General features: G+C 35.3%; 1 protein-coding gene across 1 annotated transcript in view; it reads left to right on the top strand.

Moving 5' to 3' along the window:
- Positions 1-5041: 5041 nt before the first annotated feature.
- The window catches only part of LOC136834897 (death-associated protein kinase 1-like), a 172980-nt gene continuing 157881 nt past the window's right edge, over positions 5042-20140 (top strand). Inside the window, exons 1-5 of the mRNA XM_067097716.1 lie at positions 5042-5248; positions 7544-7768; positions 10008-10146; positions 12391-12496; positions 16544-16637. Coding sequence (XP_066953817.1) covers positions 5181-5248; positions 7544-7768; positions 10008-10146; positions 12391-12496; positions 16544-16637 — 632 coding nt within the window. The 5' untranslated portion in view covers positions 5042-5180. The remainder of the gene's footprint in view (positions 5249-7543; positions 7769-10007; positions 10147-12390; positions 12497-16543; positions 16638-20140) is intronic.

The following is a 20140-nucleotide window of genomic DNA, read 5'->3' as shown; positions in this document are numbered from 1 at the left end:
TTTCAGCGCTGAATGACCTCTTAGTTCCCAGAGCTTGGTCTTTGGCCTAGATTTTATAGTCCATTCCATTACATTGAAATCGGAAGCATTATCAAAAAGGAAATGTATATGGAACAGTGATAATGTGACTTTTAACAATTTTATACAAATAAGCGATTTGCGAGAAAGCATTTCATACATTGAGGTCCGCTGATGCATCCCTTATTACTTATAATAATAATAATAATAATAATAATAATAATAATAATAATAATAATAATAATAATAATAATAATAATAATAATAATAATAATAATAATAATAATAATAATCAAAAAGAAAGAGAAAAAATTGATAAGTATCAAGACCTGAAAATCGAAATAAGAAGGATATGGAATATGCCAGTGGGAATTGTACCCATAATCATAGGAATACTGGGCACGATCCCAAGATCCCCGAAAAGGAATCTGGAAAAACTAGATGCCGAAGTCGCAGCTCCAGGACTCATGCAGAAAAGTGTGCTACTAGAAACAGCTCACATAGTGAGAAAAGTGATGGACTCCTAAGGAGGACGATGCAACCCGGAACCCCACACTATAAAAACCACCCAGTCGAATAGGATGACTGTGATAGACCAAAAAAATTAATAAAATAAAATAAAATAATAATAATATCAATAGATAAGATTACATCTCGGTTCGTTACCAATCGCTCCCCCAAAGACATGACGTGACGTCATTTGCCCCCTGGCGGTCAGTTAAACATATGCGGGATTTGTGGTCACGCTTAGTAGGTTAAGACGATTTTTGTGGGTCTCTCTCTCTCTCTCTCTCTCTCTCTCTCTCTCTCTCTCTCTCTCTACGAAATTAGGCAACTTATTTCGCGCCATTTACAGAGCTGTCAAGTAAATGCACTATTGAAACTTCAGGCTCGGAACTCTGTACAAGTGAGTTCAGTGTCCAGAATACAATTAGAACGAAGGGAGACAGAAAGAGAGAAGAAAAGGAAGAAAGATAGAGAGAAGGAAAGAAAGAAAGAAAGAGAGAAAGAAAAGAATTTCCTTTTAAAATAGAGAGAAAATTGAAAATTCTTTGTAGAGGATAGATGCTTTAGGAAAAAAACCAGTAAATTTTAAATTCATGCAAATCTTAGCTGACAGGATGAGATCTAGCCTTTGCTAACAAACTAAGAACACTAATAGCAGTAGTAACAGTAGTAGTAATAGTAGTAATGGTAGCAGTAGGCATAATAGCAGCAGTAGTAACAGTAGTAGGTGAGTAGTAGGAAAAAGAAAACAAATATTTCCTGGAAAGAGAATGTTTTATACTATATTCTGGGTAAATCACGTCCCTAGCACACCTTCTGCTCTGGAAATCCGTAGCTGAAGTATGAGAGTCCATATATTATTGTCATCTTCCCACTTCGCAATATCGGTGTCAATATCAAAAGGCTGAGAAACAGAGGAAGGAGAGATAATAAAAGGCTAAAAAAATAAAGACTGAGAAACAGAGAGAGAGAGAGAGAGAGAGAGAGAGAGAGAGAGAGAGAGAAGAGACAATAAAAGGCTAAGAAAATAAAGGCTAAGAAACAGAGAAAGAAGAGATGATAAAATCTGGGAAACAGAGAATAATAAGAGATAATAAAAGGCTGAGAAAATACAGGCTGAGATATAGAGAAAGAAGAGATAATAAAAGCTAAAAAAAAAAGGCTGAGAAACAGAGAATAAAGAGATAATAAAAGACTAAGAAAAGATAGGCTGAGAAACAGGGAAAGAAGAGAAAATAAAAGGCTGAGAAACAAAGAAAGAAGAGATAATAAAAAGCTGAGAAAATAAAGGCTGAGATACAGAGAAAGAAGAGATAATAAAAGGCTAAAAAATAAAGGCTGAGAAAAAGAAACAAAGAAAGAAGGGGTAATAAAAGGCTAAAGAAATAAAGGCTGAGAAACAGAGAAAGAAGAGATAATAAAAGGCTGGGAAACAGAGAATAAGAAATAAAAAAGGCTGAGAAAATAAAGGCTGAGAAACAGAGAAAGACGAGATAATAAAAGCCAGAGAAAAACAGAGAAAGAATAGATAATAGAAGCCTGAGAAACAGGAACCAAGAGACAATGAACAGACTGAGAAACAGATAAAGAAGAGATAGTAGCAAAGGCTGATAAACAGAGGAAGAAGAAAATGTGAAATAAAATCAAGAAGAAGAAAACATAATCAAAACAAAAACAGAAAGATGACAGCGCCGAACTGAAAATAGATTAAATGGGTAAATAGACCATCAAAAGGAGAGGTGTTTGACGGCGTATATCCCATCACTCAAGGAAACTCTGTACCGTGGAAGAAGGCCACAACTCTTGCTTTCAATCACTGCAGCAACGCGTCAAGCGCTTGCACGGGCTCTTGCTTCTAGAGCAGCCCGTAAGTCACAACATCAAGGTTTTTGGGGACATTGAATATTACGTCATACGCGCTGTAAGGCCACCAAATATGGTTGTTTGTTGTTGTTATTATTATTATTATTATTATTATTAGATGCAGCTTTTTCATAAGATCTTCATTTATTGCCGTTTTCTATCAGACTTATTATTATTATTATTATTATTATTATTATTATTATTATTATTATTATTATTATTATTATTACAGTAGGTTACTGATTATTATTATTACTGATGATTTTACCAGTTCGAAAGTACGTGATTATTATTATTATTATTGATTTTATTTATTCAAAAGTAAGCGATTATTATTTTTTTTATTTTACCCGTTCAAAATTATTGTTATTGATTTTATCTGTTCAAAAGTAAGCGATGAAAAGTATTATTATTGGTTTTACTTGTTCAAAAGCAAGTGATTATTATCACCATTATTATTGATTTTACCTGTTAAAAAGTAAGTGAATATCATTGATTTTACCCGTCCAAAAGTAAGCGATTATTATTATAGTAAAGAAACCTAAAGTCATATACCGTTATAATATATTATGTGTAAGGGTTAAATGAACATATCCACTGGCATACGACTTTGAAAAGAATTTTTTCAACTCTGGGATTGTGAGATACACTGAAGTTTCTGAAGTTATTATTATTATCGTTCTAACGTCTCGAGTCGAAACAGGGTAAGTAACTTTATTAAAGCACTCTCACGTACGCTTTGGGTCCTTTGTAACCATTAAATTCTCACACTCCTGTCCTTCAGATGACACGCACTCACACACAAACACACACATACACACATGCGCACTCGCTAACCGCCGAAACTCCCAGGTTTAACCAGCTAAACCGCCCTTGAAAGAGTCTCGCCAACCGCGTAGCAGTATTCGATTTAAATCTACAAATTTATGCGATGTCTAACGTATGGCAGATTCCCACACACATATAACCCTTTAAAGCGCGGATCTTTTATATATTGTCGTTTTTTTTACACGAATCTGCAACAAGTTCGACGAATTTTTAACTCGAAATTGTCATGTTGCGTTCGGTTCTTCTAAATTCATGGCCACGACAATTACTTGACTTTCGTATGCACGAAGGACGCTCGTAATTGTGAACCATTCAAGACAAAAGTCCATTTTGTTCTGTATGACAGACCGTGACGCACAGTAATTATAACATTTCTTCTTATTTTCATTCTTCTTTGTCAATGCACCATGTCTTGTAAGCCGTTAGCGATCGTAGAGTTCTAACTTTATGTTCCTTACTGTCTGGATCGGTTAATGCAGCTTTTTCTCTCCTTCAGTTACTATAACCTTTTTCATCTATATATTTCTCCTTCTGTCTCCCTTTCACACTCCTCCCCTTGATTACGTTTTTTTCTGTCAAATACAAAAGTTTCCGAACTTTTCCTTCTGAACCTGCCTCCTCCCTTACAGGTCTATTTTTGTACTACACTTTGGAAATGTCAGTTACGTGGGTTCCCGTGACCACTTACATAACCCAATTGGAAACAGAAGATTGCGTGAACGAAATATCTAAGCGATCAGTTCAACACCATTCAGGGAAAACGAGTTACTCATTTCAAAAGTTCATCATCTCCTCACGTCTTGATCCAGGAAATGACGTTTTTGCTACGCGAGGCGTGACTAATGATTAATTTCGTTTGTCGAGTCTCGTCTTGGCTATTACGATACGCAAGCTACGTCCCTCGGATGGGAAAACTATAGTCTTCCACGGTTCCAGAACTAACTCGTATCATTCAGATCCCTAAAATATCAAGTGACCTTTGTTGTGTCTTTAATGAGACTATGAGTATAGACTATGAGCACAGTATAGGTGCCTTCCCAAGGTGACTATTCAACCATTGAAATGACTTGCTTTTATTAATTTTATATTGATTTAGCTATTTTCTTTGTTTTTGTGTCTTTGTTCTTCACAAGTTTTCCAATTAGGGTTGATCTTTGCCAGCTGGGAGAAATTTTGCGCAACATGTTCTGTTATTTAAAAGCGCCTGGGAACTCGTTGTTTCTTGATTTTCTTGTGTGGTTTTGTGTTAGCACGTCAAGTTTCTTAATCGGATAAAGAAATTCTTGGCAAAATGTAGTTACAGACGACTTAGTCTGCTCAAATACGTTGCGAGACTGATATATTTCAAGATTATTTGACAAAAAAGTTTTAAAAAACTCTTCGAGTTACCCCGCCCCCTGTCATTGAAAATGACAAATTGTCCCCAACTTCTGTGTTTCCATAAATCTGTATGTCTCATAATGACTCTTCAGAATCTGTTAGATTTGCGTACAGGTTCTATGTAATGGAAACAATCTGGATAAGTTTGACTTTTTCATTGGAATCTTGATTTCGATTTGCTATACACTTCAACTGTCATTTTCGTAAACTACCTGTTAAAGACTACGAGGAAAGATGTTGAGGGCGTTCATTACACTTAAAAATTACTTGCTGGTCTGATTCAGTGAAATATTTACGCAAAAAGAATAAAGAATGATATTTTTTATATTTTATATAATAAAATTGTTCATTTTATTACAGATTGAGGATAAATTTCTACGAAAAATATAAACTTTTATAAAAAAAATATATAGAAAACGTAATCACATCCGCTCGCGAGAGCAGCGGAACGCTCGCCAGCACACATCAGTAGCTGTAGTTGTTTACATCTGCGGTAGGATAAGGTCGTTGCCTTTAAGTTCCCCCCTTTTTAAATTATCTGCATTTACCTATGTTTTGTTAACTGAGGGGCCAAAGATGTGGAAATGGAGGGCATTGAATACAGCACAGAGCTATTTGAGAGCCTGTATGAAGTGTACGAGGAGATAGGGAGGTGAGTCACTCGTGCAAGTTCTTGACTGAGAGTTCGTAACTTGAAAGCAAACTCGAGCCACAAGCTCGCCTCGTTTTATCTGTTGTGGATTGTATCCTTTATTTATATTAAATTTATGTATTTTTAATTGTTATTTGCCGCAATTTTCACGTGGTCTAATTCAGGATAAGTCACAGTTTACGTAGTCTTGTCATTTGTAACTTGAAAACAAAGTTGTGCCTCAAGTTCGTCGCTTTTTCACACTTCTTTTTGTATGTGGTGTTTTTAATAGATTTATTCATTTTTAATTGTTATTGCCTCAGGTTTTACTTGGTCTAATTAAGGATAGGTCATAATTTACGTACTTTTGCTTAAGCAAGGATTAGGGTAGCTTGCCTGGGTAAGCATGCAATGCTTATCTACTCTTATCTTGCAGTATTCTGTGAAGCCGAGATATTTTTTCGTAGTAGTAACTGGTTTCCTTATGATAGCATACTCTATAGTCTGTAGAAGCTACCAGGAGATAAATTAATAAGAAAGACTAGACAAGATAGCAGCATCCATTCCCCACATCCTCACCTCAGACTGACTCTTAACCCAGGTTAAGTTACCTTAAACTTGTTGTCTACATTGAGTTTTGGAAAAAATTAATTTTGACATGCTATTTTTCATTCAAATGTTCCGTAAGTCTCGTGGAAGTTTTCCAGATTTCCTTATTTTTGTATAACCTACATAGAGCGTAGGCTAAGAGATTGAGTCCCAAAAAGTGTATGGTTCATATGTATATGGGTAGGAATTAAAGTATTATAGCATTACCCAAATTTGTTTTAATTATTTGGTTCAGGAAATCCCCAAAATACCTTGTGCTCATTCTTAACTATAGGTTAATTTATGGACAGAGTACTCTGTTGAAGACTAGGCTATAGGCAGTGTGTAAAGCACCATCCACTCCCCCCCCCCCCAATGGACCTCTTCGTAACCTAGGCTAGGCTACCCTAAACATATTGCTTACCTCGAATTTTGGAGATTATACATATTGTCCTGCTATTTTTCATTCCCTTGCTTCCAAAGTCTAGCGGGAGTTTTTCAAACTTTTTTTTATTTTTGTTTACTTAAAACACAAGATATGGTTAATTTATTTGGCAAGGCTGGAAGTATTATGGTATTACCCTAATTTGTTTTAAGTATTTGGTTCTGAAAATCTGCAAAACATTACAGTATGTGCTTGTGAATTCATTATGGTATGTTTAAGAAGGCCTAAATTTCTTACATTCATTCCTTCAACCGTATCACTAAATCTGTGTTAAGTAGCCTAGATGGCATAAATCAGAGAAACCCAAGTGCTGTCAATTTCGTTGTCTAACTATGCTTCCTCAACACCACATCAAACTGTAGTGTGGGACCAGGTTATTACATGTTATTGCCATATAATGCAACTGCAGTGGCTTAGTTTAGTGAATGTACTTATTAATTTTCTTGTTGAAATTTTTGTATACTGTAGCCATTTATAATAAATTAGGTATCCAACAAAATGTGGAAGTGTTCCATATTTTGACGATAGTTTTGGAGTAGATTTATTGAAAATATCTCATAATTTTATAAGTTTGTGATAATTGAAGCACTACAGCTGAAGAATACTCAGTTTTCAAGTTAGTAATTTACATTTTATGGAGAAAATGCCATTTGAATTACTGTAATTCAGATAGTGATGTAACCAGAAGGAAGTGTACTATGGAAGTAAACGATAATGTTGCCAAATGTGGAAGTGGTAAAAGTGTTTGATTAATACTGCCAGCATTTTAGTGCCAAAATACATGCATTGTAAGTTTTTATCAGTATCTTGAAAGTGATCTAATGATATCCCAAAAATAGGTTTAATGCTTTGTCCCAAAAGCAGGTTTAATGCTTTAACAATTTTTACATTGCAACTCATTCCAAACCCTCTGTCCTGTTGCTGTTAAATGTTTAAGTAAGGAACGAGTATAATAACAGAAATTCCTTACCGTCTAAGAGATCTGACAATTAGTTTTTATTGTGTAACTTTAAGAAGTTTTAAGCACTTACAGCCAAGTTGAGTAAAAAAAGTACACTAATGTCATTTTTTTATATATATAGGATCAAGTTTGAAATTATTTGAATTTTGAGTGCCAAAATTTTGGAAATGTAGGAATAGGCAAGATGTAATACTGTATATAGTCCATTTGCGCAGATGAACAAGATAAGGTATCTGGCCCTTTTTAACCGAACAGGCTGTTTATATTGTAATCCTGCATTGTTATTTTATTGTATTTTAATTTTATGTCCCTGTAATTTCAGTGGCCAATTTGCTGTAGTGCGTCGATGTATAGATAAGTCCACAAGAACTGAATATGCTGCCAAATACATTCGAAAGCGACGTGTGGCGACTTCCCGTAGGGGTGTTCCTCTGGAGGCTATTGCCCGGGAAGTACTCGTTCTTCAGATGATTGACAATCATGAAAACATCATATCCCTTCACCAAGTGTTCGATAATGGTCAACATGTTATACTTGTCCTGGAGTTGTAAGTTAAAGTCTTATTACGCATTTGGGACTACAGTTGCCCGGGGATGCATAACTAAACTTGTTTTACATTTGGTATTCATAATATAACTCTTGTAAAACACTGATTGATTTTGCAGTGAGCTAGATCTTCATGTCTGCTTCAGCACTTGTACGTAGCTGTCTTAGTAGTTATCATAATATTCCCGTAACTTAAATCTTTTATGAAACAAGTTTCCATGTGAAATAGGCATGTTTATTTGAAATGCAAGCCATAGATTGACCAAAACCTTATTTATGCCTCACTTGGACAGGCAAATTTCAAAATCATAATACACTGTTAACAGATTTTGGTAGTTGATATTGTCAGAACTGCTTCTCTCAAAAAAATTGGTGGCAACAAATTCTCTGGTGCTGAAAGCCTTCCTTCATTCTTCTGGTGCTGGAATTTTAAATAAAATTATTAACTATCTATTGCATAGTTTTCTCATGAGAATTGTACATCAGAAGGACCTAAGGTTACAAAGGAGTAGAAGTAAATCTGTTTTGTGCTAGGTTATACTGGGAAGAGACAGCTTGAACTGTGTTGCATTAACAAGCTTTTAAGATCATTTGTCCATCTCTGTTGGAGTTTGTAGGAGGGGACCAGAAAGTTTCTTAAGGTGATTAAGTCAGGCAGACTGCATTTCCCTGTTTATTCATCCAAAATTTCTGCACCTCATCATTCATTATAGAGAAATATCTCTCACTCATTGGATCAGTTTGATAATTGGAAGAGCCTACACCTCTGGTCAAATGGAATTGAAAAATGTGTATATGATGTTTTGGCTTTAGGTCCTTTGAGATCAAGTCTCTTTGCAGGTGAGATTGTAACACCTAGGAAGCAATGGCTCCATGTAGGTTCCAGATATTAGCTGTCCTTAGATTACTGTACCTGTTTCAGTGTCTTTTCCATTGCTGCAAAGTCTTGGAATTCTCTCCTTTTTCCCGTGATTCCTGTAATCTTCCATCTTTCAAGAGACAGGTCTGTTCCTGCTGTCTGGGGAAGACTTGATTCGTTTTTGTTCTCCCTTTATTTTCCTGCTTGTGTCTATGCTAGGCAGAAGCCTTTCCATCAATCATTGCACAGGATCTTATGGCAGTACATACTGAGTTCCAACCAGCTGCTTGTGTAGTTGCCATGGTCTTTTCATTTTTGCTTCATGGATTTAAGCTACTCAAGTCAGCAGGTTCCCTTCGCCCCTACTTGAATGGCAAGGTTAATTGAGAGTAAAAAATTAGGGCCTGTGTATACTGTGTGCATTGATAAGAGTCATGTATTTTAATTCAGTTGTATAGTTAAGCTGTAGGGTAGAACTGTAATGATGTAACTTACAGATACGTTTTTCTCCGAATCTATTTTAATAAAAGTTCTGTATCAAGATAACCTTGCTTTCTCTTGCTTATGTGTTCTTACATCACCTCAAGTGTATAAAATTCCATTGTCTGGCTAATTGTATGTTGGCTGGCCTCTTGTTTTGATATGGGTTCTTCTAAATTTACACTGAATGTGAATGATTCAGTACACATATCTTAATGAAGTTTAGTTGAATGGTCCTTTGTTCTACCTACAGTTAGCTTCATTTTCTCCCTTTATAGCATGTCCTTTTTCTAACTAAACTCACCTGTCTTGATTATATTTACAGCGAAATTTTAATTCCTGTATGCAGCTGGGTTGTGCAAATATGCATTTATTTTGCAGACGTCATGGATGTTTTTCTGGGGATTGTAATTAACTTACCCCATCAGCCTATATGAATGTTTTATAGGCCTCATATGATTGATTATCTTCTTTTTGTTACATAGCATGTCAAGATAAATCTGTAGAAAAAGGAAAAATAAGGAAAACAAAGTAAAAATATTTGGTATTGCTCAAGTGTGTAAAACGTAAGGGAGATTGTCAACAATTCCCAGTTTCCCACTCCTTGGAAGACATATTCCTAACACCTCAACCATTTGAATACAATCAGGTTAATTGATGTATTGAAATTGTTTTTGTGATTAGCAATAATACTGTTATGGCAATTGATGAATCAATTTTGTAATTTAATCACTGTAGTTTATTTATGATGTCAAAAGTCTTCAGTTGCAATATATTATAAATCATTGTCTGTGGTGGTAGTTTTCTTTGTTAAGTACTGAAACTAAACAAACAATTTTATATTGACCTGTTTTAGTGTCTAGCTCTGGAGCACTCTGTCATTGTGTTTTTATCTTTGAAGGGTCCGTGGGGGTGAGCTCTTTGAACACATTAGCGAAAGAGAGCGTCTGTCGGAAGAGGAGGCGTCTGCGTTCTTGCGGCAGATATTACAAGGAGTCAAGCACATGCATTCCAAAAGTATAGCTCATTTAGATTTAAAGGTAAGTAGAAGCATAGTAGAGAAGTGTAATCCAGTTTGGTTTATCTGATTTCATGTTTTTTTTTTATCCGTATGCATTTTGTATAATATATATTAGTATGTTTCCATCCACCCTGTTGTTTTGATAATTTTCAGTTCCTAATTACTGCTACTTTTCTCTTGGTTTTGAATTTTTATGTGCTAGATTAATTATGAAGCAGTGTTACAGCGTGATATTCAGTTGTTAACTTTTTATGTTTGGTGGAAAGTTAGTTATACAAAATCTAAGAATTCAGAAGATAAAATCTTAAAATCTGTCTGAAGTTTTGGACACTGTATTTAGAGGAACAAACTGAAGAAACCAACTTGTAAGGAAGCTGTAGTAGAGTGTCCAACAAAAGGTTCTCAGTTGTGTCTCACTGCTAATAATTACAACCAAGATACATGCTATACTGTATGTGAGACCAGAATTATGGCCTGTGCAAAAAATTAAAAAAGATTACAGTATATGGTTCTTAGGATTGCAGTGACCTCAGTCACAGTAGATTACCTAGAAGATATACTGTATTGCATTTAGAATGTATTATAATGAAAATTCAACCTCAAAAACATTGCTGTTGCTTAATGAAGAATAAAACCTTTCCATGCATTCCACAAGAAGTTTTAAGCTTTTAATGTTAGTTTGGGAATACTGTATTATACTTCTCTCATTGTTTTTCTTGTTAGATTGTTTTAAATTTTTTTTGTTCTTGTTCTAAAATATTGCAAATTGTCCCACAGGTGTAATGTCATTTTATTTGCTGTCTGGCATCATTTACTAGGCAGTCACATTACCAGATAACACCCAATCACTTACTTACCCTTGCAACTTAGCCACATCAGTCAATGAAGGCAGTAAAAGAGACTTGATGAATAAGAGCAATGGAAAGTAAATGAATTCCACAGCTCATTAAAGCTAATGAGGAGGAGGATCATAATTGATGTCTTATAAAAAGAAAGTCCTCAGAATCCACCAGAGATCTGACTGTTGATGCCATAAATGTTGGTTATTGAGATTTGTATGAAATTTGCTATCTGTAAAAAAGCTTTAACTTCCATTCAGCTTTCTTGTTAGAAATAATGATTGAAATGTGGTTTGAAAGCTATGGCATTGGAGTTAGTGTGCAAATAGTCCAAGTTTGGAATCCTTGAAAAGAAAGAAATCTTTGTCTAGATGTGGAAACATCAGACCTATTGAAACTACTTGATCCATCGCCCATTTCACTTTTTGAGATGTTCTGTTGACAGATTTTTGCAGGAGAGTGTATAATCTCTCGTCAGCCTCATTGACAGAAGCAGTTGTTATAAAGATAGCTCTTAAAGTGCATAAAGTAATCGTGGAAAGGAAAGTGTGCATGGGAACTTTTAAGCAACAAAGATATAACCTATGATTGGAAGGTCATGGTAAAGAAGCTGTGTTAAAACTGAAGGTTTGAGAACTAGGCCTAAGGCTACCTCTGTCTAAGTGGCACTGAAGACTGTTTTCAAATTAGGACTGTTTTCAAATAGTGGCCCAAGTGATTTAGATACATAAGTAAAATTTGTAAAGAATGGATATTGATTATCCACAACTACCTATGGTAGTTGGTGACTTGTGTTGATGTCACACTTCAAGGCAGCTGGGTAGTTATATCTAGTCTGTGTACATAGAAAGGTAAAGAAAAGTAGGCTTGGTCCATTTGCAGGCTTTATCCATTTTGAGTGTCAGGGCATGCCATAGAGGCTGTTGTTTAGCTTGTTATTGTATGCCAGCTTAGAAAACCATTCAGTCCCCTTTAAGTATAGGTTGTGTTATATTTTTTATATGAACTCATCAAAATGTTTACAAACATTTAACATTTCAGCAATACAAATCTTTTTTTTTACATCTTTATCACATTTGTCATGTGAATGACTTTTGACATTTTTTCACAAGGGGACAAGTAAGTAGCAGTTTCTGGAGGAGTTAAGTATCACTCCTCTTCATGAAGGAGCCTCAACCATCGGTTTAACTTGTATAAGTTCAATATGATCATTTCAGTACATGACTGAAGGTAGTAGATCAGTGAAAAGGCTAATGTTTTAAGAATGGTTTGTATATGATGTAAAATGTATTAAAGTTTTTTAAACTTCTGGACCAGAAGTAACTTATACTTAGCACTTTGAAAGAATCTCTTCTGTTATTACCTTTTAAATTCATTTCAGTATGTTTTGTATCTTTATCTTATGGCATTTTTCCTCTTTTCAGCCTGAAAATGTTCTACTTCTAAGCAAGAACAGACAGCACATAAAACTAATTGATTTCGGGCTGTCACGGGTTATAACGCACGCCGAAGAAGTTCGAGATTTGATGGGTGAGATAAGTTTGGTCTTTGTGGAATGATTTTTAAATGGAGTAATGCATGGTGAGGGATACTTGGTATGCTTGATCACTATAAGCTTCGCAGATATCTGTCCTAAACCCTAGTGACTTCTTCTCCATGTTCTGTCATAGTTTTTGAGTCTGGAAAGTAAATTGGGGAACTGCAACTGTGTTTGCTTATTTTTGATTTAAGATATATAGTCTTATAGTCATTTTTTTATGTTGCATAAGCAGTCCTCACGAAAAATATGGAAAAGTATAAAAAGATATATTTTTGTATCTGTCTGTATGGAAGGAGTTTTGGGTATAATGGTAGTGATTAGGGCTTTTGGTAGGAATAAAATTAGAGCAGAGTTTTAGTCGCAAGATGGAATTCAGAGATGTCATTGAACCATTTAACCTCACAGCCTTATCATAATAGAAATTTTCTTTATGTGATTACTGCTTTTTTAATTACCAGTAGTATTCATCTCCACATTCATTTTTCCAGAATCAGTCATCTTGAACTTTTTTCCTACAGGATTGGGTACAAAGTCTTATGAAAAGTCTTATTGTCTGTGAGTACCATGTCACTGTGTAATTTTCTGGAAATGGTCTGCCTGAGGAAAAGTATCATTAAGCTTAGCTATGAAATGCTTTTCTGAACTGAGAACAGTTTGTATCTTGCTGCCTCAAGTTGATATGTTTAAAGGATCATTTTTTTTGTCTGGAAATGAAGCTGCTTGAAAGCTGTGATGTAAAACCAGTACTGTTTGACTGTTGCAGTCATGAGGCTTAATGGCACAATAAGTATGTGTTTATCATGAATTTTTTGCTTTGAGAGTGGGGATTTTATCCTCTGGTTTTGTCCTCAGATATTTAAAATTGTCATAAATCTATTAATAAAATAAGCTTTAATTCTGTGTGAAATGGACACTGCCACTTGTCTTGAAAAGTTGAAAGAAGCCAAGTCATACTGTCTATGCTCATCTCACAGTGCGATGTCTACTAGCTAATGGCTGCCATTTTTCTTTGTGAGTCCATAGAGTTGCATATAAGTTGTGCTTCCTGGATTTAAACAGTTTTTTCCAGTTACCATGCTTTTTCATTATTTATGTGTGCTTTTTCATGTTCAAAAATATTTTGAAGTGGTTCACACGTGAACATTTTTGCTCTCTTTAGATGTATTTCTCATAGAGTCTAATTTTGTGAGACATTCGCTGCAAGTTGTGGGATTCTATTCCTTCCTTTCACTGCTCTTGATCCCCTCCTCTTCCCTGCAGCACACATGAAGCTGTTTTTCTAGAAGTACCCACCTTGACACCCTTTGCATTTTGCTTGTACTGTCTGGGATTATGTCATCCATTTCGTCCATTACTTCAGAAGCTATCTGGATTTCTGCGACAGTCATTGGCTTTGCTGTCCATTGTCCATGGGCATCTGGGTCTCGTATCTATTCAGAAGCTTGTTGACATCTTCCTTCCTCTTAAATTATAGTTCAGTCTAGTTATGATTGATGGGTTTTGTGAAACAGCAGTGTTTTTACCCTCTGAGGAGTTTTTATACAAAATCAGTAATTATAAACTTTTCCAGTAGAAGTTCCCACAAAAGAATGAGAATTGTTAGTTTGCTAACTGTAAGACGAGCATACACTGGAGGACTTTTCTTTCAACTTTTCAAGTTGGGTACAACTAGGTCCATTTCACACAGAATAATGGCTAATTGTGATTAACGGGTTCTTATAAAAAACTTGCTTTATTGAAAAAACAAGCATTGTATTTCATTTTATTTGCACTGGCTTCTGGATTTTTTTATTCGATCTTTAAACTTGTGCATTTAAAGTTTTGCCTGTGATGTCTAAATTATGAAGAATGAAGGAAAGATGTAAGAGATTCATAAGATTATTTAAAATTACTGAGAAAATCTGTTTTGACTGCATGTGCTGTTGCTACATTAACTTAACAAGAAGCAAGGTTATACAGGGTATTTTCACCTTTCAGTTCTGCGAATGATAGTGCCAGACATTTTCTTTCAGTGCATTGAATCTTTTTGAAATGAAACGGTTCTCTTAGTGACAACGATGTTGCAAGCAGTTGCTGCTGTGATGTTTATTCCCAGATCTTATTTTTTATTTTTTATCCATTGTATTTAATTTGTTTAGTCCTTTTGTTTGTGTGCTAGTCTTTATTTAATAAGCTGTCTATGCCATTATCATATGTTAAGATTTTCATTTACTTTTTTTCTCAAGTTTGTAGTAATAAAGCATATTTGTCTGGTAATGCAAACACAGTCACCAAGCATATGAAAATGATTTCTGTTTCCTTGTGAGTTGGGCTTTGATAGGGAGTAAGCATTTCAACTTTTATCGTTTCTGTTGCACCTAGTTAATGGCTTGAAAGGCCTCTTCACTGAATTTTCTGATGCCTACGTAACATTCTGCTTCACCGTTTCTTTTTTGTAGTAAGTATCGTTTTTCCAGATCTTGCTCAGAATTGTGAATTTAAGATGTTCTCCACACATTTTCCAAGTTCTTATACTTTAAGTAATTGTTCAGGGAATGTTTCTTTCCAGCATTTGAAACAATTCCTCTCCACAGGGCTTCTCTGACTTATAATTTTCCTTTCTGTAGGAGGAAGGTCTGCATGTACATATGTATGTGTGTATGGTTGTATGTATGTAATGTTTGGATATCATGTGAGGAATAAGGACACAAGTACAAAGATGTTTTTCTGATATAGCCAATAGCAGCAGATGACACACGGTGTGAAGACACCTTGAGTATCTTGACACCAGGCCCCATGACAGATTGTTTATTAAAATAATAAAGCCAACCACTGGTTGCAAACTACATTGAAGGGGTAGGGCATGTACAGTATTAACTCCAGGTCCTAATGGCTCCCAACTTAATTTCTTTAGCATTTAAATGGTCAAACCTGTCAGTGACCACAGTTATAATAGAAAATCAAAATAAGGATACAGTATTGGGTATAAAACTCAGGTTCTGTTACTGAGATACCAACTTGGTTGCAATCTTCTAACAGATGGAAGTGATGGCTGAAGATCTCGGGAGTCAGTCACCTTCCTTCTGAGTAGCTATTGGACAATAAAAGCTGGTTGTTTTTAATTTGCATGAACACAAACGAGGGTTTTAAAAGAATTGTTTCATTTACACAAACCTTCAACTTTCTTGTGGTATACTCTACCCAAGGCCTACCCCTCTGGTCGGCCCACATCTTTGGTCTGTATACAGAATAAAAAAAAAGGAGAAATAGGAATACTGTATTAAGGAGTTCCTTTACCCATCCTAAACTAATTTTCGTAGTGAATCATAAAATTCATTTTGAATAGTAAGATTTATTAAGGAACTGGGAATGTTTTGAAAATTCTTGGCATTCAAAGGTATATATGAGTTTTGTATGCTAAAAGCAGTCCTTGTAGTTCTTTTGTGAGTGTGATAGAATTATGGCAAGTCTGTACTGAGTCATGGAATAACGTAAAGTAATTTTTTTGATCTTCATTCTGTATATAAAGCCAGTCAAAAACATGCTTGCAATTTATTTTTGAAGCTTACAATGACTTTTTTTGACTTGAGTGAATGACTGTATGAACCGTAGATCCTTTTGTTCACGATTATTCGTTAAAGCTAATTCAACTTGCATAGGAAAATACTCGTGAAATAGACGAGTAGTATATCGTAGTCCTTATAGAACCTGCTTTGCATGCTTGCATTCACAGTTATGTATGGGTGTGTATTTGTACCTGGAATGCAAAGTTTAGTGGAGTGTGGCATTCATAGTTTTAATGTGAGACAATAAGTATCCCCTTTGAAAAGTAGGCTGTAATGCACTTATTTTTTTTATGTTTAGCAAACTAGCAATGCATTGTTTGATATGTTCCATTAATGTTTTAAAAATGACACTGAAAATGAAACGTGTGTAAATAACCACTTACTTGTCGACTTAACATGTCTGTTTAAATAGTATACTTAAACCATTCTTAGTCTTTATAGTGTTTGTGTTTGCAACCTCGTGATTTGATGGTGAATCCACGTTCAATACAGGTACAGCAGAGTTTGTGGCCCCAGAGATTGTCAACTATGAACCGCTGTCTCTTGCCACAGACATGTGGGCCATTGGGGTCATAACGTATATCTTGTAAGTGAATCGTTCTTAGTTTGTTTTGGGTTACGGAAGAAATGTGTTGTTTTAATCTTTTTAGGTTAGGCAAGGCTCACTTTTCTCTTGCAAGTAGATGGGACTGGAGAATGGTTATGAAAAGTGTAGGATTTCAGTAGAGTGCTAATTGGAATTCTTGACAGGTTATTCTGAAGGGTTAAACTAGTGGTAATATTTCTCTGTGCCAACGCCGTTTACATTCCCGTACATTTTACTTACGAGTGTTATGCTGCTGGTAGAGACAATTCACTGGAATGCTAATTATGGCCTAGGTGACTGTCAGCTACTCAAGAAAGTGGGCAGGCCAGTAAACCACGCAAGACTTCTCCTAATAGTTCTACCAGTCTTGTTACTATGCTTGCCTCCTGATTTCAATAGTAGACTTTCATGGTGTTCATATTTTTTGCCCTGGATGTTTATTGAGCAATAACTAACTGCTACAGAGTTTTTTAAATTTGTACCCTAATGAATACTGTATCAGAGTAATGTTGTAGACTGCATTCTCGCGGTATATCTCATTGTCTTGATGTATCTCACAGGTCACTGCATCCTTGTACTGAGTATGTAGTCAGTCGTTTTTCATACATCCATTGAGGTAATTTTTGAGATTGTGTATTTTTCTATTTAGAAATTACAAATGATGATAACTTTTCGTTGTGGATGGTTACACATTTGTTATGTATCTGCTTATTGCACATGTAAAGCAGCCTCCCTGTTTTTTATAGGAATAGTTTGCTATTGCAGATTTCATCTAGCGAAGTATATGAAAGATGGAGGTGGAGAAATTAAAAATGAAAGCTGAGATAATAGAGATATTGGAACAATTGAGGCAGTGTTTTTGAAAATATTCCAAGTGATGTAAATAAACTTGAACTGGAGGACATATGTGTGAAAGAGGCACCAATGGAGACCATAAGAGCTAAAGAAGTTTAAAGGGTCTTTGGAAAGAGGAAAAACAGGAAAGCCCAAAGACCATGTGGCTTAATAAAAGCAGCGGAAGGTCCAGTCATCCAAGAGTTTAGTGGAATATATGGAGAACTGGCAGAGGAAGTGATTAGACCGGAAGAGTGAGAGAAGAGCCTCACAGTAATAGTATACAAAGGACAGTGAGATATACTGCAATGTGGAAATTACAGAGGAGTAAGATTACTAACACATGCTATGAAAATATTAGGAAAGGTGCTGCAGGAATGGCTGAGAAATGTTAAAATCGCTGAACAACATTTTGGTTTCGTACCAGAGAGATCGACAACAGAAGCAGCCTTTGTAATGAGGTGTCTACAGAGAAAGTACCACGCTAAGGCGAAGTGATTATATTTATTGATCTTGAAAGTGCTTTTGATAGAATACTAAGAAGAGAATTAAATGGGCTTAACAAAGGCAGAGAGTATCAGGAGACTCATGAAATTAATAATGTTATTCTGCCATAACACTAGGTTTAGTGTAAAGATAATGTCAGATGAATCAGAAGAATATGAAATTACTGTTGTTAGTACTGAGCCCTTTGCTGTTTATCTTAGGGACGTAAGAAGCTACTAAGGAGTTCAGGAAGTGGGGTCCCTTGATATGCATTATACAAATACCCTATTACAGTTAGGAAAGTGGCCATGTTCTTGTGAAGAAGGTGTTGGTATGAACTCGGTACTGTGTACCAAATGTGACAGATGGCACTACGAGAGGTGCTCCTAATTACAAAATATATATTGAGTAAGCAGCATTGATGTATGAAATTATTACTTTAGCAAGTGGAGAAGAGAGAAGGTGAGAACTATTTTAACAGATGGACAGGTTAAAGAAGGGGAGAGCATTTATGCTACCTTTGGGACATGCTGGACTATGAAGTAGAAGTTGGAAGAGCAGTAAGAAAGGGAGTATCTGCAGCATGCATGAAATGAAATGAGGGTTAGTCAACAGGTAATTAAAAATTAACATCCCTGGTAAGAAAAATCAAGAAACCTTATCACAAGTGGGAAATATCAAATTTAATGGACTGTCCTCCTTTAGGTATTAAGATATTAGGCTAAAGCAAAAACCTCAGTTAGTGTTTGCCTAAACCTCTTCAATTTAAATGTTGCAGAAAATTGAGGGTAAAAAAGTGTAAAACTGACTCAAGTGTGCTTACATCAGATGTACTGGACATTTAATACCATGGAATTATATCACACAAATTTCGTCAACTGAGGTCAGTTTCATCATGCGAGATCCAAAGAATGATTTATGCTACAGAGGTGAAGAAAATAAAAGCTAGAAGTCATTTCCTTTAGAGAAGCTAAATTGGAACTGAAAGTCAGATGCTTCAACAGTTCATCAAAAGAGTTATCATGTAAAGCTGTGGTAAAAACGTGAAATATATTTAAGATAACACTGAACAAAACAGTGAATTGCAAGCAACTAGAAAAATACACGAGGCTAGCGGAGAAGGAATTGCTATTTAGAACTTTGTGAAGCACTCGGAATATGTAGTCAAATCTGGGGAACCTGGTGGCCTGGAACAAAATAAAGAAAGTCTTAAATGATAGTGAAAGGAAGATATCAAAACAAGTAGTTGATCAGAACAAGAAAGAAAGGCAAGTACATGAAAAACACAAAGAAACAAACAAAGATGAGAGTAAACCATCTCCATAAAAAAAAGGGGATGGAGAGAAATGAAGATTTGGCCAAATGTTGGCATACATTATATGTTTTTAAAATCCTACATTTTTGGCTTCTTGATGGAAGTTTATGCCTTCCCATTGTCTTTAATTTTCTCAAAAATAATTTCTTACGCTTGAAGAAGAAAATGAGCACCGTTTTTACAGTACAGTATTTTGCCCCTCACTATTGAATGACAAGTATTTTATTAAAGAGGTTTAATTTCCTGAAAACCAAGCATTTTATTTGGCGTATCTTTTTATTACTTTTAATTTTCCTATTGATTAGTGCACATTCTAGCACTTTCATTTGTTTTCACACATGGGGTACGTTCACACCCGTCAGTAGCTTACGATTTGGTGCATAGTAATTTGTGTTACCACTGAAATGCACCTGATAGATATTTGTGCATGTGATGTATGTTTGTCCTGACTTTATCTGTCATTTGTGGCACCTAATAGTTTACACTCGATGGAAAGTTTTTACGGAAGGTTTATATGGCTTCTGAAAAATTGTTTTCTCTTTGAACTTTTATTTCTGTGGGGTATATGTATCATTGCACCTGAATAGTTGTTGGTACACTTTCATAATACTATTTGGATAAAGTAATGCTTCAACTTAATGGACCTCAATTTATAGGACTTCTTTACTCATTGGCTACATTATTATGTTTTGCTTGCATATCATTTTAGATGTCAGACTTTTAAATCTATCAAATGGAGTGTTAAGTGTAAAGTACAAGTTAGTTTAGGTTAGGAACTCTGTGGAATTGCTGTTAGCTGTAAGATATGTAGAAAATTTCATATAGGCTTTCATATAGGGTCTGTTACTTTGCCATTTATCAGAAAGTC

This window comes from Macrobrachium rosenbergii, chromosome 54 (assembly GCF_040412425.1).
Source record: "Macrobrachium rosenbergii isolate ZJJX-2024 chromosome 54, ASM4041242v1, whole genome shotgun sequence".
Lineage (NCBI taxonomy): Eukaryota > Metazoa > Arthropoda > Malacostraca > Decapoda > Palaemonidae > Macrobrachium > Macrobrachium rosenbergii.
Note: the sequence above shows the minus strand (reverse complement) of the source record. Positions and strands in the feature narration are given on the sequence as shown.